The sequence below is a fragment of the Tetrao urogallus genome (genome assembly GCF_951394365.1).
Source record: "Tetrao urogallus genome assembly, chromosome: 1".
NCBI lineage: Eukaryota > Metazoa > Chordata > Aves > Galliformes > Phasianidae > Tetrao > Tetrao urogallus.
The window spans coordinates 30,030,376-30,043,012 of NC_136813.1; the positions used below are offsets into that span (position 1 = coordinate 30,030,376).

General features: G+C 38.1%; 1 protein-coding gene across 2 annotated transcripts in view; it reads right to left on the minus strand.

Moving 5' to 3' along the window:
* DGKH (diacylglycerol kinase eta) overlaps nucleotides 1-12,637 on the minus strand; it is a gene marked incomplete at both ends in the record, with an annotated part of 145,115 nt that overhangs the window by 65,730 nt on the left and 66,748 nt on the right. For both annotated transcript variants that reach the window (XM_079548220.1, XM_079548221.1), the window contains 2 exons: nucleotides 6,413-6,493; nucleotides 8,608-8,718. In XM_079548220.1, the coding sequence (XP_079404346.1) occupies nucleotides 6,413-6,493; nucleotides 8,608-8,718 (192 nt within the window). The remainder of the gene's footprint in view (nucleotides 1-6,412; nucleotides 6,494-8,607; nucleotides 8,719-12,637) is intronic.

Here is a 12,637-nt window from a genome sequence, read left to right on the forward strand (position 1 = left end):
CATAAGCACTTCTGCACTTTATAAATAAATAAAGCTTCCAACCCAAACTATTCTAAGATTCTATGATTCCATGACCCTAAACCTTGGGCTAATCACTTGCAATGATCTCCAACAATAAAATCAAAATGGTGCTATATTATCCAAATAGGAAAAGAAACAAGGATAATTATGCCCAACTCGGAGACTTTCTCTGTTTATCTCTTATTTCTCTGTTATTCAAAAAGACAGAAGTCTACAGTGCCCAAACCTAGAGACAAGGTGAAAGGTTTGAAACTCCTTTGAGAAAATGCTCTTCGCATTTCCCCTTGATACAACTTCGGGAAAGTTAAGCCTTTCTCCTGTTCCCCAAAGACTTCCCTGAAGCTTTCCATCTCTGAAAAAAAGCCTCATTTGGAACTCAGTATGGGTGATAAGACAGGAAGCAAAACCTGTCCAAGTCTCTAAGAAATTTTCACACCATCTACTCAACATATTGCAAAGGTCTGGCAACGCATTGTTTTAAAAGCCCATAGTTAATATTAAAATTTAATTTTCTAAAATCAATTAGAAGCAGCTAATCTCGACAATGGGCACAGAGCTGACTGATGACAGAAGCAGCACTGAAATAAACTGCTAAAAAGCAATATGCCTTCAGACCTCTGTTATAATATTCAACTTTAAATTCTGCTGAATGTCATGAATAAAGTGGTTGAGTTTCTAGTACAACTGGGCAATCTCCCATTAAAACCAGCAAGTGTACAGGAAGATTCCAAGATGAGTAGAACTGATTTATACTTTGAGTTTGTTCCACGCAATTTACACACTGGTAAACTTTACACCTATGGTCAAGATGAAGGATCAGTCAAAAATATAGATAGGTTAGTCAGAATTCTAGAGGAAAATATGATTAACTTCAGCCAATGAAGTTGCTGCAATGGATTATTGGTCTCTCTAATCTATGTAGATAGCTCTGAAAGTAATGACTCCTATTTATTTCCATGGAAACTACAACAGATACAAAGAACACAATAGCACTAATTGATAGAGAAACTTCCTAAAAAAACCAAGAGAAATACAGAGAACCAGTAAGTATATCTGAATTGCAGAGAGCATCAAATTAACAGAAAAAAAGGACCTTGGTGTTGTCCCCACTGGACAAAAAATGCATAATGTGTGGCTGCTGCAGCAAACAGGCAGAATGCGGAATCCAACAGGAATGCAAGGGAGTATAATTTAGAACACATTATCAACCTCAAAGGTTTATGACCTGTATTCACTTGGAACCCTTAGTGTCAATCTGGTCACTTCATTTACAAAACGACACTACAGAAAGAGAGCCAGAAGAAGAGCAAGAATGTAAGAGTACAAAAGAATATTTATAAAGATCATTTATCTCGGAAAACAGGCAAATCCCCAAAAGAGGCAACAAAAACGATAAAACAAAGAAGCATTTATGTGCTTCCATTGGCTTTGCACAGCATTAGGTGAGAATACTTAAAGCCCAGGTTTCTACCTGAGGAAATATTTTTTCACAGAATGGAAAATTAGACTCCCATATGGTCTCTAGCATTACTAAAACAAAGAAAACAGCAGAAAGAAAAAGAAAAAAGATATCGGACATTTCTGCAAGCATACCCAGAATCACCATAATCAAAGTAATTGGCTGGAATACAAATCTTCATTTCCAGCCAGTTTCTGATTACTAGGAACTGCAATAGGCTTTCCAGGGCAGCCAATCTGTCTACTGTAGCTTCCATTCCCTCAAGATGACCATTCTCTGAAGCTGCATATTCAGTCAACAGATTTGATTCAGAAAGCTGGAAGTCAGAGTCTCCATTTTCAGTTGCCTGGATGACAAAGCTCCTATCACAGCTACTGGAGATTTAGTTAATTATCAGTGGAATCTTTATTTAATTGAGCAAATACTGGAATCTTCTTTAAATGGTTGTTAATCTTACTGTTGTCACATAGATTTGAGGGTCTCTAAACGCATCACTGAATCCCAATTTGAAGATACGGCAAGCTGAAGCCCTAATTCAAGTATTATCTGGTGCATTAATTACCATATTCCTAGAGGGCACCTTCCAGAAAAACAGTGAAATTATTTCCTCTGTTACTGCTAGACACAATTTGATAAAAGTTTAATCCAATCAGAATTTTCACTTTTCAGAATATAGGAAATAAGATATAAGTAAGAAATTGAGCATCCATGGTTCTGTGTAAAATTCTTATATGAACTAGAAGTTGCTTAAAACAAATGCATAAAGACTACTGTACAATGTAATACCTCAAAGCTAGAAATTCTACCCTGAAACTAGTATTTGCTATCATATTTATCACAGAGGAGCATAATTAAATGTTTTAAACATTAATTTGGATGAACTTAATACAGATGCAGCCACAGAATGTCTGCACATTTTATGCGAAACTAAGTTGGATTTATAATTACAAAGGGCATTTAAACCATGAATGTGGCTCAGCCATTGAAAGGCATCATGGTCAACATCTATAGATTTTTTCTTGTTGATGTACTTTAAAAGTTCCTCACCATAAAAAGCAGGACAAATGTAGATACCTAGTCCAAAAATTAGCCCGTCGAGACCTATTTAGGAAGAAATTACTTGGTCAAAGAATGATGAGGCACTGGTTCAGGCTGCCCAGAGAACCTGTGGTTGCCCCAACTCTGGAGGCATTCAAGGGCAGGTTAGATGGGTCCCTGGGCAGTCTGAGCTGGTGGGTGGAGGCCCTGCCAGAGGGTTGCAACTGCATGGTCTTTAAGGTTCGTTCCAACCCAAGCCATTTTGCGATTCTAAGGTGTTTCATAATTGCCTTTCTTGCCCTGAAGAATTTCATTATTTGAATGAACCTGTTCAAGAATCATTATTTAGTTAAAAAAATCCAATTTCTCATGCCTACTAGAACATAAGTATACCACTAACATTGCACTTGCCTAAGACTCCATGCTTGCACACTAGAGACCATTATTTAGTCTCATTCAGTCTCAGTCTTGTTTAGTGAACAGTGAAAATACTTTCCTAAAGGCACTTGAAATATTAGCAATTCATCTGCCATCCCTACAAACCAAGACATGTGAGGAATTACAGCTCTGGGCAAAACTGGTCATTGCCCCATTTGTTTTCATGCAATAATAGGGGACGCTGATTCATCCTAATAGTGCTCCCAAGAGGCAATATGTTGTGCAGCTACACTCCTCAGTATGTGCAGAGAGAAGATAAACAATCCATCGAGGCAGAAGCAAAGCAAAGTGGATAAAACATTCAGCAGAGCACTCAAAAACATCAGTAAGGACTCAGCATACACTGATCCCACCAAACTGTAGGCACAGGTAGAGCACAAGCCCCAGTAGACTCCTATGTGGCTGATGGGGCAGGCAATGTAAATCTCTGATGGGCTGAATCAACTTCTTCAGCTGGGTTTCTCTCTTCCTATGGACTAATGTGCCAGTGAAAAGAATCCAGTCATAATGGTCTGATTTAAAGCCTGCTGAAGCCATAGGACATCATTTCCTCTGTGTGAGAGGGCAGACAGAAATATGAAATGCATATAATCTATTAGAAGCTACCCTAACACACTCTTGCTCACTAGGAACAATTTGCTGGAAATGATTTAGCTGTTCACTGAAAAATATAAAGAAAAAAGTAATAAAGAAAAAGTAATTGAAAAAGATAGGCTGTTTTAAGTTTAGTAGCTTTCATTAGGATCTATTTATTTACCTTAACATTCCCCTCAGCTTCAATTTGTTTGTAGCAAGAAAGGAAAAGTCATTCTGGTGAATAAACACTGATATTTAGTTACATAAAATATTCTACAAGCACGCACATCACAAATAAACTCAATCTTAAATGTGTGTTCAATTACTAATTTTAGGACTTGAGTTTTATCCAAAAAAGAGCATGGAAAATCTTGACACTTCTGTCCCCAAATAGACAAATTGGAAGGGGCAAAAGAAGGCAAAACAGTAGCTTCCACAAGATGTGGAGTAGCAGCTTAAAGCATATTTCTTAAAAGTGTGTTTTTCTTTAAATACCACTGTACATCCTATGGTGGATATTAATTGTAGAATCACAGAATTACAAGGTTGGAAAGGACCTACAAACTTATCTAGTCCAACCATATCACCTCTAATGAAGTCTATATCTGTAATTAGGCCAAAGAAAAAGAAGGAATACATAAACTACAGAAGGCAAGAACTCAGGATTATTTTTTTTACTTTTTTAACACCCTCCAAAAAAATGCTAAGAGATCACTTACAACATAATTAAGTGACATAACACTTGTAAAACAGAACATAAAGGAAAAGGAACTTTAAGAAAGGTCAGATTATGCTTTTAAAGACAGAAGAACAAAATGTTTATTTTTATTTGTAAGGAGTACTGCAGGAAAGTACCACCACCTCCCCCTCAAAACTAGTGTAGGCAAGGCCAGAGGCATCTTACTTTACCAAGCCATATTGCTGGGGGACCAAGTTCAGCAAACACAAAGGAAGAAGCCAAAAGATGAAGTGAGATGATGACTATTACCATATTTCACAGTCGAGTCAGATGGCACTTCAGTCCTGAATTCAACACACCAGTTATTTTTCAAAATGAATTTTAGCACTCCATAGAGAGAGCACTGTTTGCTCCAAATTACCCAGGACATGAAAATAAATTGGTTTCTGACTTTGTTCAAGCTGTAGGCCCCAAGATTTCTTTTTCACCGCTGTGTTCCCCAGAAACCTTGATGCTAGTTACAAAGCATGATTTTGGTGAACAGTGGATGGATTTAAAGGACACAACTTGAAATTGAAACACCAAACACTTGCTTTAAGAAACAGCAAGGAAAAAAAAGCCAAAATCATAACACCTTACTCTGTCAAAATTTCACCAAGAAGAATATCTTATTTTGTGATGCAATAACTTGAGTGCCACAGACTTCTTTTTCCCATTGAAGAAACTACAGTGAGTGAAGTTTAGAACATCAGGGGATGCTGAGTCTTACGTGTTGAGTATTCCTGAATAACAAGTTACAGTCATAGTTATTGGGATTGTCAACTCATGATCTTTGCACATCTCCTGATTCCTCAGCTTTCCTGATACCTGCCTGACAGCTGTAATTCTGTACAGGGGACAGACAGAAGCAGCTTCCCAGCAGTGAGAAGGACCTTTTTGCAAGGTGAGCTAGTACATCACACCATCACCCCTCATCAGAGACCTTCAGTCAAATTAGGCTTGTTAATTAACATTAAATTAATCTTTTTAATTGTCAGCAAAGAAACTTATACTGACATAACAGTTTTGTCTGGATTTCAGAATGTCCTCTCTCTGTCCAGGGAGGTGATGGATGCCCTGTCCCTGGAAACACTCCAGGTCAGGCTGGATGCGGCTCTGAGCAACCTGATCAAGGTGTAGATGTCCCTGTTCATTGCAGGGAAGTTGGACTAGATGGCCTTTAAAGGTTCCCTCCATCTCAAACAGTTCTATGATTCTGTAACATGCTGGGCTTCCCAGGCTGATGTGAACACATCTTTTAAGTTCTCTGAATGCTTCAGTGGCTGTCTGGTAAGTACTAGCACAAGGAAGAGCTGACAAAACTTCAAGGAGCCCTGCACTGGACCACCTTGAATTATAATACTGACAGCACCGACCATCTGTGATAATACAAATCCTCAGGAAAAAAAAAAAAAAATCTGCTTTTTAATAGAGAATAAGGGATATGTAGGGATATGTAGTTTAAGAGAAATTATACTGCTGCAGTTACTGCTATAATTTGCTTCCCCATTGCTTTTTCTTGTTCAAAGAATTTACCTTCCCAGCATAGAAAGCATGTCCAACATTTTCACTTAATTCCAGACATGTACTTAAACAATATATGGCAAGACCTCTGTTCAGAACACGCTTGTGAACTTACAAAACTGGGGATTTATGAAGACTCTTATTTCTTATACCACTATCAGATTCAAGGTACAGTTGTGAGGCCATTTTTTTCATGTAACTTAGAAATTATTAAAATAAGGATATGATCAGTAGTGAAAAAAATTATAGAATAGACTTCAATATGACAGAATAGCAAAAATATTATGGGAAATTAAAGCAATAACATAATTACATTTGAATCAATCTAGCACACCACTTCAAAGACAAACTACAGGATAAAACCAAAAGTACTAATATCAAAGCTTGATAAATTTTTAATGCCTTGTACCAGCATCTTTTGATGTAAATGTTACCTAATAGATAGATATCTAACCTTCCAAATTCCATTTAAAAAATTCATCTGCAAAGCTATCAATAGCTGATGAAATATGTCATTTTCAAATAAAGGACATTTCATTTCCAAACAGAGGACAATGAGAAGGTATTCAGAGGATTACTGTTTTACTGATAATGTTCTATCTGCAGCTTTCAAGACCAATATTATAATGGTTCCATACCGTGAAGCTGTTGTTGACATTTTTTGTGCTCGACTCAGCCACGCTGGCATCAGACAGGTCAACTTCATCAAATATTAGAGACTGTGAATGGAAAAGAACACAGAAATGTTAAATATAGCCTGGGTCCAATGTGAAGCATGCTTACACTCTCTGCTTTCATTTCCTCATGTCCATTCCAACTGGAAGATAAAAACAAAATAAAAGCAAAAAAGAAAACACAGAAAACACTATTGAGGTGATAGAACTTCCTACCTCACCACCAAATACGTTTCTATTTGCTAACTAAGAGAACACAAAACAGTGACTCCCAAAATGCATACTGCACTTAGGTTTGAGGCAACTCCAGATATGAGTACAGGCTGGGAGAAGTCGTCATTGAGAACAGCCCTGATGAGAAGGACTTGGGAGTCTTGATGGACAAAAAGCTGGACTTGAGTCAGCAATGCATGTCTGCAGGTTGAAAGGCCAACAGTTTCCTGGGCTGCATCAAAAAGAGGGGTGGCCAGCAAGAGAGGGAGGGGATTGTCCCCTTCTACTCAGCCCTCGTGTGGCCCCGTTGAGAGTACTCATCCAGGCCTGGGGGTCCAGTACAGGAGGAATGTGATCCTCCAGAGAAAGGCCATGAAAATGATCAGAAGGCTGGACAACCTCCCCTGTGGAGAAAGACTGAGGGAGTTGGGCTTGTTTAGCTTGGAGAAGAGAAAGATCTGGGGAGACCTCAATGCAGCTTTCCAGTACTTGAAGGGGGAAATTATTTTTTTACATGGTCTGATACTGATAGGAAAAAGGGGAATGGCTTTAACTAAAAGAGGGGAGATTTAAATTAGATGATAGGAAGAAACTTTTTTAGTCAGAGAGCAGTGAGATGCTGGCACAGGCTGCCCAGAGAGGTTGTGGATGCCCCATTCCTGAAGACATCGAAGGCCAGACTGGATGGGGCCCTGGGCAGCCTGAGATGGTGGGTGGCCACCCTGTCCATGGCAGGGGGTTGGAGCTAGATATCTCTAAGGTCCCCTCCCACCTAAGTAAATCTGTGATTCTCTGACTAACAGAATCGCCTTGCTCTTTTTTAATCATATCCCACTCTTTCTCTTTTATGCTATAGGAAGTAGAAATAAAATAATTGTTTACTCTACGATCCAGCATGCAATCAGTGCTTGGTGAGACTTAGCAAGTTTGGGGAGTCAGTGCTGCAGGGTATTCATGCAACTGCCTACTCATTGCTCCTCCTTTTCTCATCTTTATGACACAGATAACACTGCCATTCTCACAGCTCATATCTGTGGTGCTTTTTAAGACTTACAAACTGCTTGGGGTAGCAACAAATGCAGAAAAGTGTAATAGCACATGTACTTCAGTGCTAGACTCCCTGCAGAGACTATGTCTTCCTTGATTCATCACAGCTGTACAAGTGTGTAGTATGTAACCATAGTCAAGAGTCATAGAGAGGTTTTAGTGCCTCAGTTATAGAATATTATTATGAGGATTGGCTAGAGAAGTTGATGGAGACCTGAAGCACGTCACCTACATCTCCAGTCAGATGCTGCAACACCACAGGATGCAGAAAAAGTAATGACCGTTGCTATGGAACAGCACGATCTGAGCCTCTTCAGCAAGGCAAAACGCTCTCATTCCAGTCATGAGGTGGAGGAAGGAAATGCCTTCAAGATAGGACAGAAGCATTCCTCTCTGCCCACCCCAGAATTTTCCACTACAAATTTCAATTGATAGGAAACACCTTTTCCCCACATAAATAAGTTTTGGCAGAAAAACTTCCTATTTCAATTTTGTGTAACCACTTTGACCCCTTTAAGAGCAATATGGACATCAAAACTGAAGAGCTTTAATGCAGTTTATGAGATAGCTTCTAAGCATTATTCGATTTTTACTTTTATTGAAGTCATGGATTTGTTTGAGACCAACCACCCTCTAAGAACAACTGCAGAAGATGAATTAATAGTTGGTTTGAATAACCCAAGAAGTTAAAAGAACAGTGATAAACTTGACTTCCAAATATAAAAATCACGACATATCATGTCTTCCTTAATTAAAGCTAATTGAGCATACCGCTCCTTATGCACAATACTACTATTACTGAAACAATCACTAATAAATCATTAAATTATTGATATTCTAATTATAAACCTAAGCAAAATTGAAGTACGTGGCATTAGATGCTAGTATCACTGAATTACCTTTGAATCCTTAGCATAGTAAAGGGTACGACCTCGAAGCTTGAAGTAACGCTTTTTCCACCTCTGAAAAGAACTGGTTTGCTTCAGTAGTAGTCCTTCTTTTATACTTGTCTGAAAAACATTAAAATACAGTAGACAAGGTAAGTACATATCTAAATAGCTAAGCATGTAGATCAAAGTTATTAGGTTTTTTTTCTGTTATTTATGTTACACATATTGTATAGATTTCTAACTATTCACATTAAATTGAGACTAACTCTCTGGGCAACCAAAAAGCAAAGCCATTTTTTCAACAATGCTAATTTTGCATGAAAAACAGAAAGGCAATCAAGAGGCATATAATTGTTGTGAAGATCACCACAACACAATTCAAGTGTTTGGATAGCTACAAAACCACAAATTAAAGCAAGAGCCAACTGGTGGTGGCACAACGCAGAGAAATGCTAAAATCAACCTACGTGAGGTCATTTCCAGTGCCAGAGTTTGATTCCATTGAGTGGAGAAACGATCACCACATGGGCCATAACTCAACAAGGTGCTTAAAAGTGTCTCGTTCGAGCATAGGAATTATGCAAGTTGTGCAGGACTCCAAGTACCTTGCTGAACTAAGGTCTTCAGCACGCACCCAGCATACAAATACAATTACAGAATCACAGAATCACAAGGTTGGTGACTTCAGGCAGTTGTAGAGTGCAGTGAGGTCTCCCTGAGCCTTCTCTTCTCCAAACTGATCAATCCCAGCTCCCTCAGCCGCTCCTCATAAGACGTGTGCTTCAGATCCAAACCATTCCATTCCAAACTGAACCCTGCATATGTACAGCCCATGCCTTGAAATTCAGAAAGTGCAAATTACTGCATTTTAGATGTGCACACAGCTTTAGCCACCATGTGCGAGATTCATCAACCTGATGACATAATTCTCCACTTAATCAGACAAAATGACACCACACAGCTAGTTAATGGCATGAATCCTGCAATCCATTTTCTTCAGCTTTCAAGCTTGCAAAGAGTATGAGAAATCGTAAGTGCATTTGGATATTATATTCCAAAATGGTCTCTAATGCATAAGATTTCCAATTTGTACTGCAGAAATGCGATGCAAATCTTGTAATACAATTTCTAGACAATATGATATAAATATCATCTGAAGTTATTCTAGACTTTTCGAGGCTTAATCTGACCTGATTTAAAGTTCATAAACATTTTTGTCTGATATGATGTATAAAATTGCCCTAAACTTCAATGCAAGTTAATAAAAATACGGAAAACCCAGAAAGCACTGAAACGTTCCTATCATTTCCTTTGAATGAGAGGCATCATTGCTATGAACATCACACCCTTCATTTAGATATTTCTAATGCAATAAACTCTGAATACAGCCCAATGACCACAAAGCAATTGAATTAACGCTCTCTAAAAGGCAGTCCTCTCAGAGGAGATACAGTGGATGAAAGTTTTGCTGCATTTACATGTCAGTGGTTCAGAACATGGCATTCTGTCAGCCATTCCTTTCGAGCTAAAGAGTAGCAATTCCCAACTGAAAAGGAATGGAAAGCATGCTTGACACTCACAACTTCATACTGCCTGCAATTTTCTGACCAGGCCCAAAGATAAGCTATTTTTACATGACATAAATAGATTTAATCAGCAAGCATCCAGTTGCAAGCACATATTCAAAGCTGTTTAGTGTAGCCATGCAGCACTTGAGTTTTGCAGTGCTCCTTGAGATTTCCAGTTATCACACAGGATGGGATTAGATGGCTTCTGTGTTTGTCAAGGGAAACAATAATTCACCTGCATAGTAAGCACCGTTTTAGAGAAAAAGCTTCCCAAATGGAAGGAAATCCGTGTTCACTGAAACACACTAAACATTCTAAGAAAATCAGAACATAAATATTACATTGCATACGATCAGGAATTTTAAAAATCTGGTCAAAGAATATTAAACCTCTTTAGACCTTGATTTATTACTTGCTAAAAATGAAATTTATTCTTTCATGCCATTTTTGCACTTACGAAAGGTGTAAAAAATAAAGAGAAATGCCTATTTCTCCTTATTTCTATTCATCTCTTAGAACACTTCTATCCCTAAATTCAAACCAAGAGCTTCTACATTAAATCCATTTTGCATTTAGCCCCTTGAAATTAACTCATCACAATCAAATAACTGTGCAGGCTCTGTAGAATGTATTTTTGTATTGAAGTGCTAGAAAAATACCAGATTGATAAATATTTCCCTGAGGAATGTAAGCACCTCGTGAAACATACATCTGAAGTCTACATTTTACCACAAATATGTATTCTGGACTGAGACATAAGCATGTCAAATAGCCAATTCCACAGCTGCAGACTCCAAATTTGAGCCTAAAGCTTTGGCCCAGTATCTTTAATTAACTTTATTTAGCTTTTAAAATGTGCAGAAAACCCCCAGCTGCTGACAGAGTCGTTAGTTAATCTGCTAATAAGGCTTTCCTGCATCTATATAAAAGCCACAACACTTACAGGAATTTAAGACTGGATGGGGCCTCCCAGGGTACTGAATTTGAATACGTACAGCCAGGTCATGTGAAGTTTTTCAAAACATTCATCAGGATATAGCTACATCAGAAGAAAGCATTCAGTACCTTCTCTCTCACAATTGCAGGTAGAGCAGTGCTCCAAGATCCTACTGTTCTGAGAAACCTTCTTCTAATTAATCTCAGCTGGACATTAAATCTGAAGCATAAGCAATAATCGTTGCCAGTTATATTAACTGCTCGCCTACTGCAATGTAGAAGAAACAAAAAGGTGCACATCCCACAGTTCTATACTACTTATCACATTTAGAGAATCACTGCTCATCTGCTTGCCAGTCTCTGGCTTCCCCATTCAGCCAGTTGTACAACCCAGTAATACAATACAACATCCCTCCAGAGGTATGCAGCTATGATAAAGGCACATGGTTAATGAGTACAACAAAGGCTCACAGTTAATATGAACAACATCACAGTACGGTTTCCCTTAGTTACCAATGAGCTTGGACATGCTTCAATGCAAGGCCGAATTAACAGCTAACAATCTCTACTACTTTAGCCATTAACAATTGGAAAAATGATTCACAGCATTACAATCACATCACAGTACTCCACAGTTGCATATTTTCCTAAAGAAATGTAATTATCATATTACATTTTATACAGCTAAGAAGGTTTAAATTTATAGTCAACAATCCAAGAACGCGGGATGCAACTCTGCATCACAGTAATCTGAATGATAATAATAAATGGGATTTGTGCACATCTAGATCTTGAAAAGACTTTGAGGCATCTTCTTTCATATCAGCAGATTTTTAAATCTTCCATATCTAATATTTGAATATTCAGAAACAACTGGTTTTGTTTCAAAGAGACTCAACTACACCGCCTTACTCCTGATTCACTCATTTTGTGATGTCTTACATTTGTGCCAAAATCAAAATTTGTAATTCTGTTGCTTCAAGAAAGATCCTATGAAAGGAGAAAACATTTTGAACTTAGAAAATAGTGAACTGTCTATAGTAAATAACAGTGAACTTTCTCTGTTGCAGTTTACTGGCAACTGCAAGTGAAAACACTGAATAATTAAGTATAAAACTCTGCCCTTGTTTTAGTGTATGTAACGGCATGTGCTCTTGAAAATGTGTCAGGAGACTGCAGAAGACAACATCAGGAAATGCCTGAAAATGAACGGAATGAAAAAGAGAACCGGAAAGGCCATAAAACAAGGCAGGTTAAATGTAAACAGGAAATTAAGAGGATGAAGAAGAATTTTAAGATCACCTTGCAACAGATGCACACGCTGAGACCAAAACATTCTTTAAATACTTTGAGAGATGAAAGGCAGCCAAGCAGTTGCCAGGATCATTTTCCAACAGAGGTATGAAAAGAGTACTAAAGAAAGGGAAGATCACAGCAAAAAAATTCAGCAAATTGTTGGCATCCATCATTACTGATGAAGATGATGAGTTGGCTTCTCACACAACACCTCTTTCTAACATCAGAGTAGCTACATC